Source organism: Hoplias malabaricus, chromosome 7 (assembly GCF_029633855.1).
Source record: "Hoplias malabaricus isolate fHopMal1 chromosome 7, fHopMal1.hap1, whole genome shotgun sequence".
Lineage (NCBI taxonomy): Eukaryota > Metazoa > Chordata > Actinopteri > Characiformes > Erythrinidae > Hoplias > Hoplias malabaricus.
In genome coordinates this window covers 45,845,609-45,860,974 of record NC_089806.1, presented here as the reverse complement: position 1 = coordinate 45,860,974, position 15,366 = coordinate 45,845,609, and the positions used below count along the sequence as shown (strand labels likewise).

At 37.3% G+C, this 15,366-nt stretch overlaps 3 protein-coding genes and 1 long non-coding RNA gene across 11 annotated transcripts in view; 1 reads left to right on the top strand and 3 right to left on the bottom strand.

The window, feature by feature from the left end:
• Positions 1 to 3,390: 3,390 nt before the first annotated feature.
• The window catches only part of LOC136702112 (uncharacterized), a 269,541-nt gene continuing 257,565 nt past the window's right edge, over positions 3,391 to 15,366 (top strand). For 6 of the 8 annotated variants that reach the window (XR_010803888.1, XR_010803889.1, XR_010803892.1 and 3 more), the window contains exons 1-4: positions 3,391 to 3,459; positions 3,995 to 4,046; positions 4,146 to 4,256; positions 8,795 to 8,839. This is a non-coding gene — a long non-coding RNA (uncharacterized lncRNA). Of the gene's footprint in view, positions 3,460 to 3,994; positions 4,047 to 4,145; positions 4,257 to 4,580; positions 4,661 to 8,794; positions 8,840 to 15,366 lie in introns of those variants that run through there. The other 2 variants (XR_010803886.1, XR_010803890.1) reach the window with 2 other exon arrangements.
• Positions 5,824 to 6,795, bottom strand: LOC136702462 (trace amine-associated receptor 13c-like). Its single transcript, XM_066677530.1, has one exon. The coding sequence runs from the start codon at positions 6,793 to 6,795 to the stop codon at positions 5,824 to 5,826; it is 972 nt and encodes a 323-aa protein (XP_066533627.1).
• On the bottom strand, positions 9,160 to 10,140 carry LOC136701952 (trace amine-associated receptor 13c-like). Its single transcript, XM_066676752.1, has one exon. The coding sequence runs from the start codon at positions 10,138 to 10,140 to the stop codon at positions 9,160 to 9,162; it is 981 nt and encodes a 326-aa protein (XP_066532849.1).
• Positions 13,256 to 14,236, bottom strand: LOC136701950 (trace amine-associated receptor 13c-like). The gene has a single exon (XM_066676750.1). It carries the CDS (start codon positions 14,234 to 14,236, stop codon positions 13,256 to 13,258), a length of 981 nt encoding a protein of 326 aa, XP_066532847.1.

Genomic DNA, 15,366 nt, shown 5'->3' with positions numbered 1-15,366 from the left:
GGCAGTGAATACACACACCCAGAGTAGCAGGCAGCCATTGGGCAAGCACTTGGGCCATGAATGTGGGAATTTAACCAGCAACCTTCCAGTACCAAGCCCACTTTCTCTAACCATTAGTTACGCCACAGCCCCAGTGCCCAGGGGTCCAGCGTTCTGCAGAGTCCCTTCAGAGTCAGGGTCAGAGACACTGTGCTACACAGAAAATACTGCATTTTAAAACATGGGCATTTTACAATCAAAATAGCACCGCATACTTTGGCCCCAAAGCCATGGTCATACTGGGATGTTTCATTTCGCTTCGTGTGGCTGTGAGCAGGGCCAGGAATCGGTGATGTAAACCGTCCTCCATTTTGGCTCAGCCGTTTCACATCTGTAGAGCGCTGGTGTTGTAGCATTCCTGTGAAGATCTCAGAGAAGGGTTTTGTTTGTTGTTTTACTGTGACTCTCAAGTGTGTTGTAGTTTGAGATCCAGACGAAAGAGTTGTATAATAATCTGCAGTTTTGAAATCAGAACGGTCAGTGCTGCCCCTGTGTCAGATCAGACACGGCCTATTCACCAAAGGTTGACCTGACCCCAAACTTTGCAGGTGACATATTTTTCACCCAGAGGCTGTGTGCACGATATTCACCAGTCACTGCAAATCTCACTGAAAAGAGTTGAATTTCATGTGTGAATATTCACAGACATAAACCCAGTTAGAACACAGCGGCAGATTCAGCTCTCTGGAGATTACAGAGCCTCAGGGGAGAAGAACCCAGTGATTGTGCTTAGTGAATCATTATAATGTGGTGTACGCCATGATCTCCGTGCACTCGGGGTGGGTGGGGGGCAAATGGGAGACACTATGCAAACGAATCAAAACCTGCCCTGCTGTTTCCCTGGTAAAGGACACTTCTGTGAATTGTTGTTGTCAGTTTGCAGTGTGTTGATGTGTTGTTTTCAGTTATGCTGTGTGTGTAGATTTATGTCTGTTTAAAGTGGTCTATTACAGTTGGTGCAGCAAGGCATATGAATGAGACCGGTAAGATAGAATAAGACAATCCTTTATTCGTCCCACAGTGGGGGAAACCAGAGTGTTTACAGCAGCAAAGGGACAGTAAAGTACTCAGTAATAGAGAGAGGTGACAAAATAAAAACTTATTATTACCACAAACATAAATACATTTTCAAAATAAATAAATATATATAAGAAATATCAAAAGCTCTGAAGTCTTTATACATTAGCATTGTGCGCTATGTTGTCCTTGTCTTTATACTGAAAGAAGGGCTGTTTAGGTCCGAAAGAGTCGAATCGACTCCCTAGAAAGAGTCGTAATGCTCCTCACTGCTGTCAAAGCGGGCGCATCGAAGGCGGGGCTTATGACATGTCACACGCGTTTCTTCGCTTTCAACCAATCACGTCATGACTCCACGTGTCTATCACGTTTTTTATTGACCCCTCGCGGATTCCATCAATCTCAAATTATTATAATTTACAATGTTTTTATTTTCCATTCATATAAATATACTTTAGATGTAATATTTCACGAGGCGAAACTGGTGTTTAATCATAAATTCAACGTTTCAGGTTCTTGTGTTTAAGCAACACACAGGAGGAAGTATTCATAAGCCACGCCCCCTAAGGGTACGTTTAGTTAATATTACTATCTAACCTTGCTCCCTTCCTCCCTTGCTCCCTTTCGTCGTTTCCTTCAGGCGACTTTCAAAATTCTTGATGTAGGATTTTGTTTTTCTTCCTTCAGTGGAACTTTCAGAAATAAAGAAAACACTTCCTGTCGTTTTTAATGAGAAAAACAAAGCCAAAGTTTATTTGTCACGCGAACAGCTGAATATAATTTCTCTGTTCCTGCTGCTAAACTATTTCTCCTCATCATGTTTCATGTCTCCTTTTTGTCTTACTGTTTTTCTCCTGAGAACGTTTAGGAGAATCACCTATATGTCTTGTGAGCAATTACAGAGTAAACTATGAGCAATAAGATTTTCCTCTGGGCTGCATCATACAGTCTGAAAGTGAACTCTGATCTGAATTCTAATCTGAAACTGAACTCTGATCTGAATTCTAATCTGAAACTGAGCTGTGTGTGGTGTCACTGCCACACAGCCCCAGGGTCCTGGGGTTATGGGTTCAATTCCATTTGGGGTCACTGTCTGTGTCACTTCTGTATACTCAACAGGAGTGTGGAACTGTCCACAGGTGTGAGTGTGTGTGACTGTGTGAAACTATCCACAGGTTTGAATGACTGGGTGTGTGTGTGTGTGTGACTGGGTGAGTGTGTAAAACTGTCCAAAGGTCTGATTTTGTGTGTGAACAGCATGAAACTCTTTTAATAAAGTAATTAATAATAATAATAAAAAGAACATACGGAACTTTAATCAGAAACTGAATTCTGATCCAATGGATATTAAAAAAAATCAATTTCTGATTCTGACACCCAGGGTTCCTCAGGTTACAGACCTAAGGAACAAATAAACCCTGCATGTCTATATTTGTGACTGTATTTTAAAGTGCAGTTATTCTAGAATAAACAAACCCCACCACATGTATGCTAGAAAGACTAAGTACCTGATCTTTACAGGAGGGGAGTACTCTGTAGCGTCAGACTGGAGCGAGGAGATACTGGCAGGGACTAATTACACATTCATAGAACTGCATGCACAAAATGAATGTTTAGCCACGTTTAAATCTTCATTTTCTATTTGTAAATTACTTGTACACCTTCAACTGGATAGAGATGGGTTTTTAAAAGTTATACCAGTGACCAGAGGGGGAAACAAATCTGTGTTTGTGTTGTGCTGCCCTCTTGTGGCACTTTAGACCCAATGACAACGTTTCCTGGAAGTTTTAAACAAATTGGAAATGGACAGAATTTCTGGAGGCCTTCTTTCATTTGCTATTTTACCCTTGTCATCATTCCACATAATCAAACACACCCCAGATAGCAAGAAGACAGCTAACCATGCTCTGTATGTTCTGGGTTGACCACCTGTGGTTAAAGAAGTATATATATATATATATATATATTGACCTGTGATATAATAATCCATGTGTAATATTATCATACGTTTTTAATCTCAGCTCATGTAATAACTCAAGGATTCCAGTTATTGCAAAGTCAGTCTCGTGACTTTACACGAGAGGGGGTCAAAGTTTAGTGGGTGAGGGGTGAATCAAAAATGTGAGAGTCTTTTATATGAGATGGGGTCAGACTGCATTAAAAGTCCTAACAGGGTTTCATAATGTCTTCTGTTGTTTTGAAAACAAAATCAAATTCATTTCAAGAAAATCACATATCTTTTTCTCCATTATATCGGCGCATTAAGTTTTGCGCATGCGTAGCTGCCTCAGCCCGCGCAATTTTAAAAAATGCAGCAGCGCGAGCCCTGTTTAACGGTTAAAACAGTCGAGCTTTAACGACACAGCGAGTTTCTGAAGAAGAGCAAACCTGGCTTTACGACAGGTTTATTATTTTATATTCGGTTTTCTTTATTATTAGGAGAGTTAAAGGTTAATTCGGTTACATTTCTGGTGATTTATCAGCTCTGGCGTCGTGTATTTAAATGAAGTAGACTGAAGTTAGCCGCCTTAAAATACTGCAAGAGAAGAGCTAACGTATTTTAATATGTACATCCCGATAACCGTATAAACTCAGTAATTTGAAGGGTGTGTGCAGTAGTAATAGAAAAAAGCACCATAAAAATGGGGGAAATCGTGACTAAATGTAATGAGGAGAAAATACTGTTTAACTATTAGCTAGTGTTCATATTTCAGCGTCTTTGAATAGGATTCAGATTCGAATTACAAGCGAGAACTAATATTACGTCAGCTGACTGATGTAAGCCTCAGACTGAAGCCGTTTGGTTAAGCACACAATGGCACTAATTTACTTGTATAAAATTCTACAAAGCCTAAACCTGCCGTGAATCTGCTTAAAGAAGAAATCACATTTATTTGTGTGATTTTTTAAACATGGATGTGTCTTGTTCTCTCTCTAGAGCAGAGTGACATCACAAGATAGCGACAGAGGCTTCTGTGAGACAGCTGGAGGTGAGAGTTTTTTGAGTAAAATAAAATATTAAAGCAGACCCTTTAAAATTAAATTATTAATCCTATATGAATAAGTCTTATTTTCCATCTATCCGCCAGATTTCTTTCCACTGCTGGTAAATGGAACCAGGCGTCTCTCTGTCTCTGGATTAAAAAATATCTTTTAATCCAAACATTTTCAAGCTACAACAAAACAGTCTCAGGCACTGGGTGTGTATTTATCTATTTCTGTATTGAATGGTGCATTTTACACCTAACCACTTTGATTAACCTTGACCATTTTTATAGCCTATAACCTTTTAACACTTTCAGCTACAACCATACAAAAAGTTGGGAAAGCCGACTACCCCACTTTTTATATTAGGCTGTTCTTGATCTTGTGTTCTTGTGAACTAAGCACATTGTTTTGTCACGTCTATGCTTCATAATTCATTTTCATAAATTAGAGAATATCTCAACTCAGTTTATTGCTTGTTGTTTACAGAGTATTTAACTTTAGTAGAATTTAACAGCATATTTCTCTTCTATATATTTTTAAATGGACAAATCCCCACAGCAGTATATCTCAGTCATCACTGATCATTGCTGAATTTCTAAGAGCTGTTGTGTCTGAGGTAAGCTAGTGCAGTTTCTCTGGTTTGTAACAGTGCCTTATTACATGTTCTGAGGTTTTAAAAGAGCAGTAGGCCATAACTCTAAAATACAAGTCAGTGAAAGATGAAGAATCAGACTGGTTAGTTTGTGCTCCAGAGAGCATGTCCTTCACATGTTGGTGTACATTTAAAAAATAGGTTTAATACAAAATTGCTGGTATACCCACTGCCATTAGGGGTTAGTATAAACAAACAGACTCTCTGATCCGGGTTGCAGTTTGTCAAAAATATTTTCTCACAGGGCACAGGGAGCAGACGTATGCTAGTGCAGTTGCTAAAATAGCTGTTTTTTTAATTAATGTTTTGTTTATTGAAAGTAATCAGGCTTTACAGAATATTATATATAAATACACAGATTCACTGAGACATAGATGGAACAATACTAATGAATATCAATAAAGGAGAAAAAAACTAAACAAAAAAGGACCAGAAAATAGATAAATATAAGTTTAACTCATTTAATAGAACAATAAATCAAGAAAGAAAACCAAAGTAAAAAAACATCCCATTCTAGATCTTACAATACTACACATATCAAAGTCTAAAGACAAGTATATTCCCTTTATTACAGCAAGGCAAGGCAAGTTTATTTATAGAGCACCTTTCATACAGAAGCAATTCAAAGTGCTTTACAGAGAAAAAACAGTTAAATTAAAAGCCAGAATAAAATCATAAAAGTCCAATAAAACAATTACATAAAAAGAGTAAAATGATTAAATGATTAAAACAATTTAAAATGAAACAATGAAAGAAACAAAATAAAATGCTGTTACAGAAATAAAAGTGCAGATTATTTTAAAGTTAGCTGTAAGCTGCTCAATCAGGAATGTTTTAAGTCTTGATTTAAAAGTGTCTAAAGTCGGGGCTCTTCTAATGTTCTCAGTATTGTCAGTCATCCCAATTACTGATACAAATTAAGAAGAGGTCCCCATTCATTCTGGGTGGTCCATATTTACTGTATCTAAGTACAATCGAAATGTTTGCCATGCTTTGTAATATGTAACAATATGTCTGAAATAACTATTTTTAAATGATGTGCTTTGTATTATAAATGGATTGAGTGGTATTTACTCTTTCATATGTTTCATACATGTACCATGACACAAACTCATTTCACCGCTTCATTAAAGCACGTTCATTAGTGCAGAATCTGTCCTGAATATTTGAAATGTAAAAATAATTTTGATGCACTTTCTAAACCATGGGTAAAACAAAGCATAAATAACAGGATTGATGGTTGAGTTCAGATATAATAGAATCACCAAATTCTGAAATGACTCTGTTTCTATGGCATTGCTTATTAAAGTATTGACAAAGTATGGAAACAAACAAGCTAGAAACACAGCCACTAAGATGCTGAGGACTTTTGCTGCTTTTCTCTCTGATTTCATGGAGTCTGTGTTGTTCTTTGAGGCCTGAGTTGTAGTTTGAATGTTGAGCTCTCGAATAGCAGTGGCATGTTTCTTGGCAATAACGAAAACCAGGAGGTAAAATATGATTATCACAGAACATGGAATAACAAAAACAAATACAAGATCAACCAGAGACCAGATCTCATGTAGGACAATAAGGCATTGTTCAGGACACGTGATGAGCCCAGTGGAGTTTCCATTGAAATAAAGAAGTGAAGAGTTATAAGAGAGTAATATGAACCAGTTACAGATAACTACAACACAAACTCTGCTCACAGAAACTTTCTCTATGTAGAGAAAAGGGTTAGAGATTGCAAAGTACCGATCAACTGCAATAAGTGCAATGTTGTATATGGATATGCTTGTGACGAAAAAGGATATTAGAACAAAGAACATGCAGATAGAGGGCCCAAATATCCAGCAGGATTCAGTCAGCCGAGTTAAGTTGAATGGCATCACAAACACCCCGACCAGAAAGTCAGACACAGCCAGAGAGAGGATGAGCATGTTAGTCGGAGTGTGGAGCTGCTTGAAGTGACAGACAGAGATGATAACGAACAGGTTTCCACACATTGTTAACAGAACAATAACTGCTGAACACACACACAGTATCACATACACGGCAGATACAGATCTCTGTGGACAGGAAAACTGCAGACATGGGTCAGTTTGGTTATCCTCCATTGCATGGTTGGATCCTTCATTTAAAATATGATGAATGAAGCAGTGCAGCGTTTAGATTCTTGATGGCGCTGTCTTAATGATATCAGCCCAGATTCATGGTGCAAGGAGCTTGAGTCTGAGCCGACACATGGTCTTGTATTTATACTGAATAGATTATGTTCACACCCACATTGAGACAAATGATGTCATTGGTTTGGGGTAAACCAGAGAGACATCTAATTATAGTGCTAAAAATGAATATATATATATATATATACATATTTTTTTTTTTTTTTAATTTTTTTTTTTTTTCTGGTTTTGGTTTTGTATTTTTATTCATAAGGTTGGAAAGCACATTTCCATAAAATGCATTATATATGTTTTAAAGTCAAAGGCAAGTGAGAGAGTGCAATTGTAAATACCAAAAAAATCTGAATTAAAAAAAAAAAAAATCTACTTAACAGTGGATTCATAACATTGAAAATCCGATCCTTTGCATTGTGCTTGGATGCAGCTGCACTGCAATTCCATGAATCTCTCTACACACTGAAGGCCACATGAAGGTTGGCGGTCTGTAGCGATTGACTCTACAGAAAGTTGGTGACCTCTGCGCACTATTTTACATCATTTTACATTTAGGTCATTTTACATGGCCTACCACTTTGTGGCCAAGTTGCTGTCCTTTCCAATCACTTCCAATTTGTTATAATAACACAGACAGCTGACTGTGGAAAATGTATTAGTGAGGAAATAACACGACTGGACTTGTTGCACAGGTGGCATCCTTTCACGGTACCACGTTTTTTTTTTGTTTTGTTTTTAATTTCCAGTCCTTGAGGATGGTTTGCTGGGAGCAGAGAGTAAAGAAATGGAAATTTTCTTTGTCGCACTAATTGCTGATGTGGCTCCCAGCAGACTTTCTGTGGATAGAGGGACATAAATATTTAAGCATTGTGCTAAAAATCTGATTATTTTATATATTTATTGTTTTGTTTTTACATATTCCTGATATTTATCTTTTAGTAACCCACACTAGCAGTGGACCTCAAGGCTGTCACTGCACTGCACAACTGTGTGTCCTTAGCAGTATGACAATGTTTGTATGTCTGTGTGACATCACTGTTTGTAGGGCTAGGCAATTAATCGAAAACTAATTGAATTCAACATTCAGAACTTATAATCGACACAATCTTTTCTATATTGATTATTTTTATTCTGCTATGTCCCCAATGCGTGTTATTGTACTGTCCCTTTAAAACCACGCTACCAAGCTGTAGTCATGTGATTCTAACCCCTGTCTGCCACATGGAAGCAACCTAAACGCTGAGCCCGACCCGAGCAGGTCATACCAAAGAAAACCGTAGCATCTGTGGTTTGATTGTGCTGTGTTTGACTGTAATTATGACAAGACTGAACAAAAAGAAGCCAAATGAAAAATGAGAGGAACAAGCTCCCAGCAACATTAGAAAAAATATCCCATATTTAATACTGGAACATATTTACAGCACAAGACCCGTCACTGAACTAAGTGGGTCAAAAATACAATAACAAAATAATCGTTCATTAATCATAATCGTGGTAAAATGTACAGTTAACTGTCATATTGATTTGCGCTCATATCGCCCAGCACCATGTGTTTGATGTCTTTGTATATTGTAGAAAAGACAATTTTTTTTATTTGCTTGTCCTCATCACTTTTTGAAAAATTTCCAGTCCCAGTTTTAGGTTTAAGACTTTGTGTAATAGTAAACTATGCCAAAAGTTTAACACATGTCTAGTGTTTACTCTTAGATTTGAATAGCTTTCAGTGATGGCTTCTTGCTGCAAATAGGAAAGGCAAATGAACTGATAAATTTCCCTAAATTAACCACTACAGAAACAACATAATTCCTGATATAAATAATTAGAATATGAATTATATACTTATGTTTATGTTAGAAAATTCATATACCGAAGATTTTTCATGTTTGTTTTATTTGTATAATATTCTGATATCATTTGTATAATTTTATTATTACAGTGGAACACTAGAGACCAGCATTGATTTACAGTGCCTTCTTTACAGGTATGTTAAAACAACCATGATAAACATAGGGCAGCTTTCATTTCAGAGATTAAGCAGCATTGTTTTCATGACACCAAATGGTACACACACTGTGAGCTACTGGATAACATGTTCCATGTGCATAGTTTGGTTTCTGTGCAAAGCAGATTTATCTGACTCAGAGCCAGTTTCCTAGACCTAGATTTGGCCTAATCCTAGACTAATTATATTTTAATAGCTCAGCAACATAGATATTGCAGTTTAGTTCAAGGTCTGGCTTAATTAATGTAAACATCAGTTATTTTTATGAGAACAAGTATGTTCTGTAAATATTTAATTACCTAGTGGACATTTATCAGTGCAGAATCAGTTCTGAATATTTTAAAGGTTAAAATGATTTTAATACACTTTCTAAACCATGGGTAAAACAAGGCATAGATCACTGGATTTATAGAAGAGTTAATATACAGAAGAATAACCAGATTATCAAATACTGGTGTTTCTATGGCATTACTTATTAAAGCATAAACAAAATATGGAAATAAACAAGCGAGAAACACAGTCACTAAGATGCTGAGTACTCTTGCTGCTTTTCTCTCTGCTTTCATTGAGTCTGAATTGTTTTTTGAGACATGAGTTCTGGTTTGATTATTCAGGTCTCTAATAGCATTGGCGTGTTTTTTGGCAATAAAAAAAACTAGAACATAGAATAAGATGATGAGAGAACATGGAATAACAAAAGCAAAGAGGAGATCAATAACAGACCAAACCTCATGTAAAACAAAAAGACATTCATCAGGACACGCTATCAGCCCTGTGTATTTTCCATTAAAATAAAGCACTGAGGTGTTGTATGAGATCAGTATAAGCCAGTTGCATGACACTATTACACAAGCTGTGTTTACAGACACTTTCTCAGTATAGAGAAAAGGGTTAGAGATGGCAAAATATCGATCAACAGCAATAAGAGCCACATTATATATTGATATGCTCGTGCCAAAAAAGGAGATGAAAACATAAAACGTACACAGAACTGGCCCAAATATCCAACAGGACTCAACCATTCGGCTTAACTGAAATGGGAGAACAAAGAGTCCGACCAGAAAGTCAGACACAGCCAGAGAGAGGATGAGCATGTTAGTCGGTGTGTGGAGCTGCTTGAAGTGACAGACAGAGATAACAACAAGAAAGTTTCCACACACTGTTAACAGAACAATAACAGTTACACACATGTACAGTATCACATAAAGAGCAGACACATATTTCTCAGGACAGGAAAACAGTAAACAGTGATCAGTTTGATTTAACTCTGTAAAATTCATGGATCCTCCAGATGATGTTTTCCGTTTTGAAGGCGGTGATTTCACTGGGAGCAGTGCAGCTTCGCAACCAGAGATAATTTTGTCTGAGAAGAGAGCAGCTCTGTTATTTATGTAGATTAGATCCTACTCTCTTGGTACAGGTTTCCTGACTGGAAAGAGGGTGTATACTAACAATGATTTGCAGTCAGTTTAGTTGAGGCCTGACTCAGGTCAGGTTTTAAAGGGCCAAGCAGCAAAGAACATGTCTGTGCTGCAGTTTTTGATTAGTTATACACTTCCCTACTGCAGCATTTTTTTAATCATCCCATTCCAGAGAATGTTATAGGGTGAAAGTGAGGTGCGTTATTCATGACTATTATGATAATTATGGTATTATGTTATATATTGATATCAAGTACTTTAAGGATAATTTAAGTGTAATTCATGAAGTGCTATAGGATTATATATGTACATACAGGGGTTGGACAATGAAACTGAAACACCTGGTTTTAGACCACAGTAATGTATTAGTGTGGTGTAGGGCCTCCATTTGCGGCCGATACAGCGTCAGTTCGTCTTGGGAATGACATATACAAGTCCTGCACAGTGGTCAGAGGGATTTGAAGCCATTCTTCTTGCAGGATAGTGGCCAGGTCACTACGTGATGCTGGTGGAGGAAAACGTTTCCTGACTCGCTCCTCCAAAACACCCCAAAGTGGCTCAATAATATTTAGATCTGGTGACTGTGCAGGCCATGGGAGATGTTCAACTTCACTTTCATGTTCATCAAACCAATCTTTCACCAGTCTTGCTGTGTGTATTGGTGCATTGTCGTCATGACACAATGTTTGAACCATTGGATGCACATGGTCTTACTGGTGCAGTGTGCAGTTAATGAAGATTGGCCACCAGGCTGCTCCAATTTAGCCATGAAACCTCCCACACAACAATGACAGGTGTTTCACTTTCATTGTCTAACCCCTGTATATACATACATATATAGGTGAAAATTTTGAAGTTGCGCCTTGTGCCCAATGATACCAGGTAGGCTCTGGACCCACCGCGACCCTGAATTGGATAAGCGGTTACAGATAATGAATGAATGAATTAATTTTGAAGTTGCATAAACCTGGTTTAGTAGTTGAATAAATCATTCCTGAAGTATGATTTGTTTATTTTTTTTTAAATCTCTCGGGTTTGGTGTTGGATAATTAACAAATGTGGCTTCTGAAAGGTTACTAATTGAATAGCTTTGGACACTGTCCTCTAGCATCACATTTTTGGCAGTGTTTTTTTTTTGCATTGGATTAGTGATAAATTAATTTGTTTTACAGCAATGGTGCAAGTGATGACATCATTACATTAGTCATAGAGTGAAACAGAGTCAGAAAACTCAAGTACGCACGTCTACATATGACACTTTAAAAATTTTCTGTAGGCATACATATTTGGCCAGTAAAGCCTGATATTGATTCACACTGTGAACCGTCCTGTGAATGTGTATCTGGAGGGAGAGGGAGAGTATGTGTTTGTGTTTATTGATAGGTTTTTGATGTAACTGATAATCAGTATCTTCTGTGGAAAGCTGTGTAAGATTATCAGTGTTTGATTTGTTCATGATGTGATTATGAGAGGGGGAGTGTGAAAAGTGAGTGAGCATGGGTGGATGTGAGCTGAGAGTGGGCGTTTAGAGCGAAACTCCATTAGTCTGTGGCTTCTCTAGGGCTTGACAATAATATCTCAAACAAACACAAACACACTATCCTACCCCCGTAGTGAATGGGAAAAGGACATGATTGACATTTAAAAACACTGTATTTAGGACATGACAAATATTTCAGAAACTATGCATTTGAGAGTTGATTACACTGTGAAAGCTCCTCTCTACTGTAGAGGTGTGTGTGTGTGTGTGTGTGTGTACACACATGCATGTGCATGTCTGCACCTCCTTGACCTACTAATACCTAGAAACATAGAGTGCCGGTCATGTGACTGCTGTGAGTGCCTATAGACTCTGTAACTGTTCTGCTGTGAGTATATCTCAACTCTGGAGCGGTATATAATAGAGCTGTGAGCTGTTCCGCAGAGCACAGCATTTCTGAAAAGAGTTTTGCGCTTTGTAAATGTTGTTTGATATGACTTGCGGGCTAATGTTGGTGGGCATCATAAAATTTTTTCAATCATTGTTTTTAATTAAAAGCCATATGCAGCAATTTTGCTGTCTCTATCTACAGAGAAATTTAACCAAGACAAACGAGTGAACAGGGCAAATGGGGTCTGTAAAAAAAATAAAAGGGTGGATTTATTTTTAAATGTCATACAGTCTTATATCCCGAGGTTTCATAGATATGGCAAATAAAATGTTCATTAATGTATAGGTACAAACATTTGTGTGGGTGTCCATGGCAGTTTTTCTTTGGCATTTATATTGTTCTTATTGATATCAGAATAATATAGACTGAATTAAGAAATATATTGTAATATAAATTTTGGCAAAATCGTCCAGCTCTAGGTTTGCTTAGCTGACAACTGCTAAAACAAATAAATCACCAAAGCTTTGGTTAGGAAAAACAACGCCACATTTTTCTGTGAAAGACTTAAATGTTTACAATGATGAACTGTGAGTGCAGTGGAGAAGATGCTGTATGACTAGTGTAAAATACCAGGACGCACATACGTCTCTCAGTCCTCAACCACATGCGTCTGGACTTTTGTTCAAGAATGTTTTACATCCACATCAAAAGTGTTTTAAAACATCTATCATCCACATGATAAAATGACTAGAATACACTCGGATTACACACCAGTCCAGCTGTTTACAACCCTGCTGTATATGTTTTAAACGAAATGCAACAGTGCCAATCCGGGGTTATAGGCTTTTTAGTGGGTTACATCAGTAATGGATGTCACATCATTATCAATGCAGATATGCAGATAGGAAAACATTAGGATTTTTCCAATTTTCCCCAGTATAAGCACTCTTCACATAAACATGACTCCAGATTAAACATATTTCCTTTCTAGTGTGGCATTTTAGGTTTTATGATTTATATAGAACATAGAAAACAAGTGTTTGCCCCAATTAATTTAATTAGTACATTCTTTCTTACAGTTACTGTAGATCCTGTTTGATTAGTTAGTGGACATTTATCAGTGCAGAATCCGTTCTGAATATTTGAAGAGATAAAATGATTTTAATACACTTTCTAAACCATGGGTAAAACAAGGCATAAATCACTGGATTTATAGAAGAGTTAATATACAGAAGAATAACTACATTATCAAATACTGGTGTTTCTATGGCATTACTTAGTAAAGCACAAATAAAGTATGGTAATAAACAAGCGAGAAACACAGCCACTAAGATGCTGAGCACTCTAGCTGCTTTTTTCTCTGATTTAATTGAGTCTGCATAGCTTTTTAAGATATGGGTTCTAGTTTGGATGTTCAGGTCTCTAATAGCATTGGCATGTTTCTTGGCAATAATGAAGACTAGACCATAAAATATGATTATAGTGGAGCATGGGATAACAAAAGCAAAGAGAAGATCAATCAGAGACCAGACTTCTTGCAACACAAAAATACATTCTTCAGGACACATTATCAGCCCTGCGTATGTTCCATTAAAATAAAGCACTGAGGTGTTGTATGAGATCAGTATAAGCCAGTTGCATGACACTATTACACAGGCTGTGTTTACAGACACCACCTCAGTGTAGAGGAAAGGGTTAGAGATGGCAAAATATCGATCAACAGCAATAAGAGCCACATTATATATTGATATGCTCGTGACAAAAAAGGAGATGAAAATATAAAACGTACACACAACTGCTCCAAACGTCCAACAGGACTCAACCATTTTACTTAACTTAAATGGAAGAACAAAAAATCCAACTAGAAAGTCCGACACTGCAAGAGAGAGGATGAGCATGTTAGTCGGTGTGTGGAGCTGCTTGAAGTGACAAACAGAAATAATAACAAGCAGGTTTCCACACACTGTTAACACAACAATAGCAGCTGCACACATGTACAGTATCACATAATGAGCAGACACATATTTCTCAGGACAGGAAAACAGTAAACAGCGATCAGTTTGGTTTAACTCTGTAAAATTCATGGATCCTCCAGATGTTGGTTTCTGTTTGAAGGCGGTGATTTCACTGGGAGCAGTGCAGCTTCCAAAGGCATTCTTTTGAGCAGAGAGCAGCTCTGATACTTATATGGATTTTTTTCCAATCACACTCTCTTGATACAGGTGATGTAACTGACTGTAAAGTGGGTGTATACTGAGGTAATGAAAACTGGAACTGATCTGCAGTCTGTATAGTTCAGGGCTAAGTCAGGTTTGTATAGGGCCAAAAAAAACCCCAACAACTCAACAAAAGAAATATGGCTCCGTCTGTGCTGCAAATTTTGGTAAGGTAAATACTTACCTGCTGCAGTATTTCTGCTCCAGCTCATCCACAAAATGCCTTTAGCATTGCATCATTAAACACACCTTATTGCATTCCTGGCACTTCGTTCTTGGCAACACAAAGACTCGTATTTCGGAGTAGAAAATTATACACACTTTCAGACAACAATAAATGTGATTGCTTTACAGTCTTGATCAAAAATAATATCTGCATTGAAATGACTGCACTGAAATGTAGGCATTAAGATTTTCTACAGTCCTTTTGTAGTTTGATTGAGTTAAGGTATGTGCAGAAAGTCGCTAGGTTTTGTGGTAGTCTGGTTTTATTTTTTAATAACTCGCAAGAAGGTCTGAAAAGCCACTAAGTCAAGCAGCAAAATGACTAAATTGGGAATACTGAGCAGTGGACGTGACATTTCACAAGGTTGACATGTCATTACTTAACAAGTAGGTAAGTATATATACCACTCTGGAACATCACACTTTCTTTTAATCATACATTTTAATCTTTTGTTTACTGAAGATATTAATGGTTGAAGTTTTAAAAATGTAGTGTTTGCCTGTTCTTGCTGTATACATTATTTGAGCTGCTAAACATTCTGTGGTTGTTGTTTTCTCTCTGATTTGTCTCTTTGTTTTGCTCCATACATTTTCAATAGGAGACAGACCTGAACTGCAGGCAGGCCAGAAATGCACTCTAGGGGTCTGTCCCAAAACCTAGTGAGCTGTCTAAGTAGAAACTGACTACATAGACAGTTGTTTTAAGTAGGCAGTGTTCTAACGGATGTCTATTTTATTAACTGAGGGATGTTTATTTCCCTCAGTTGGTAGCG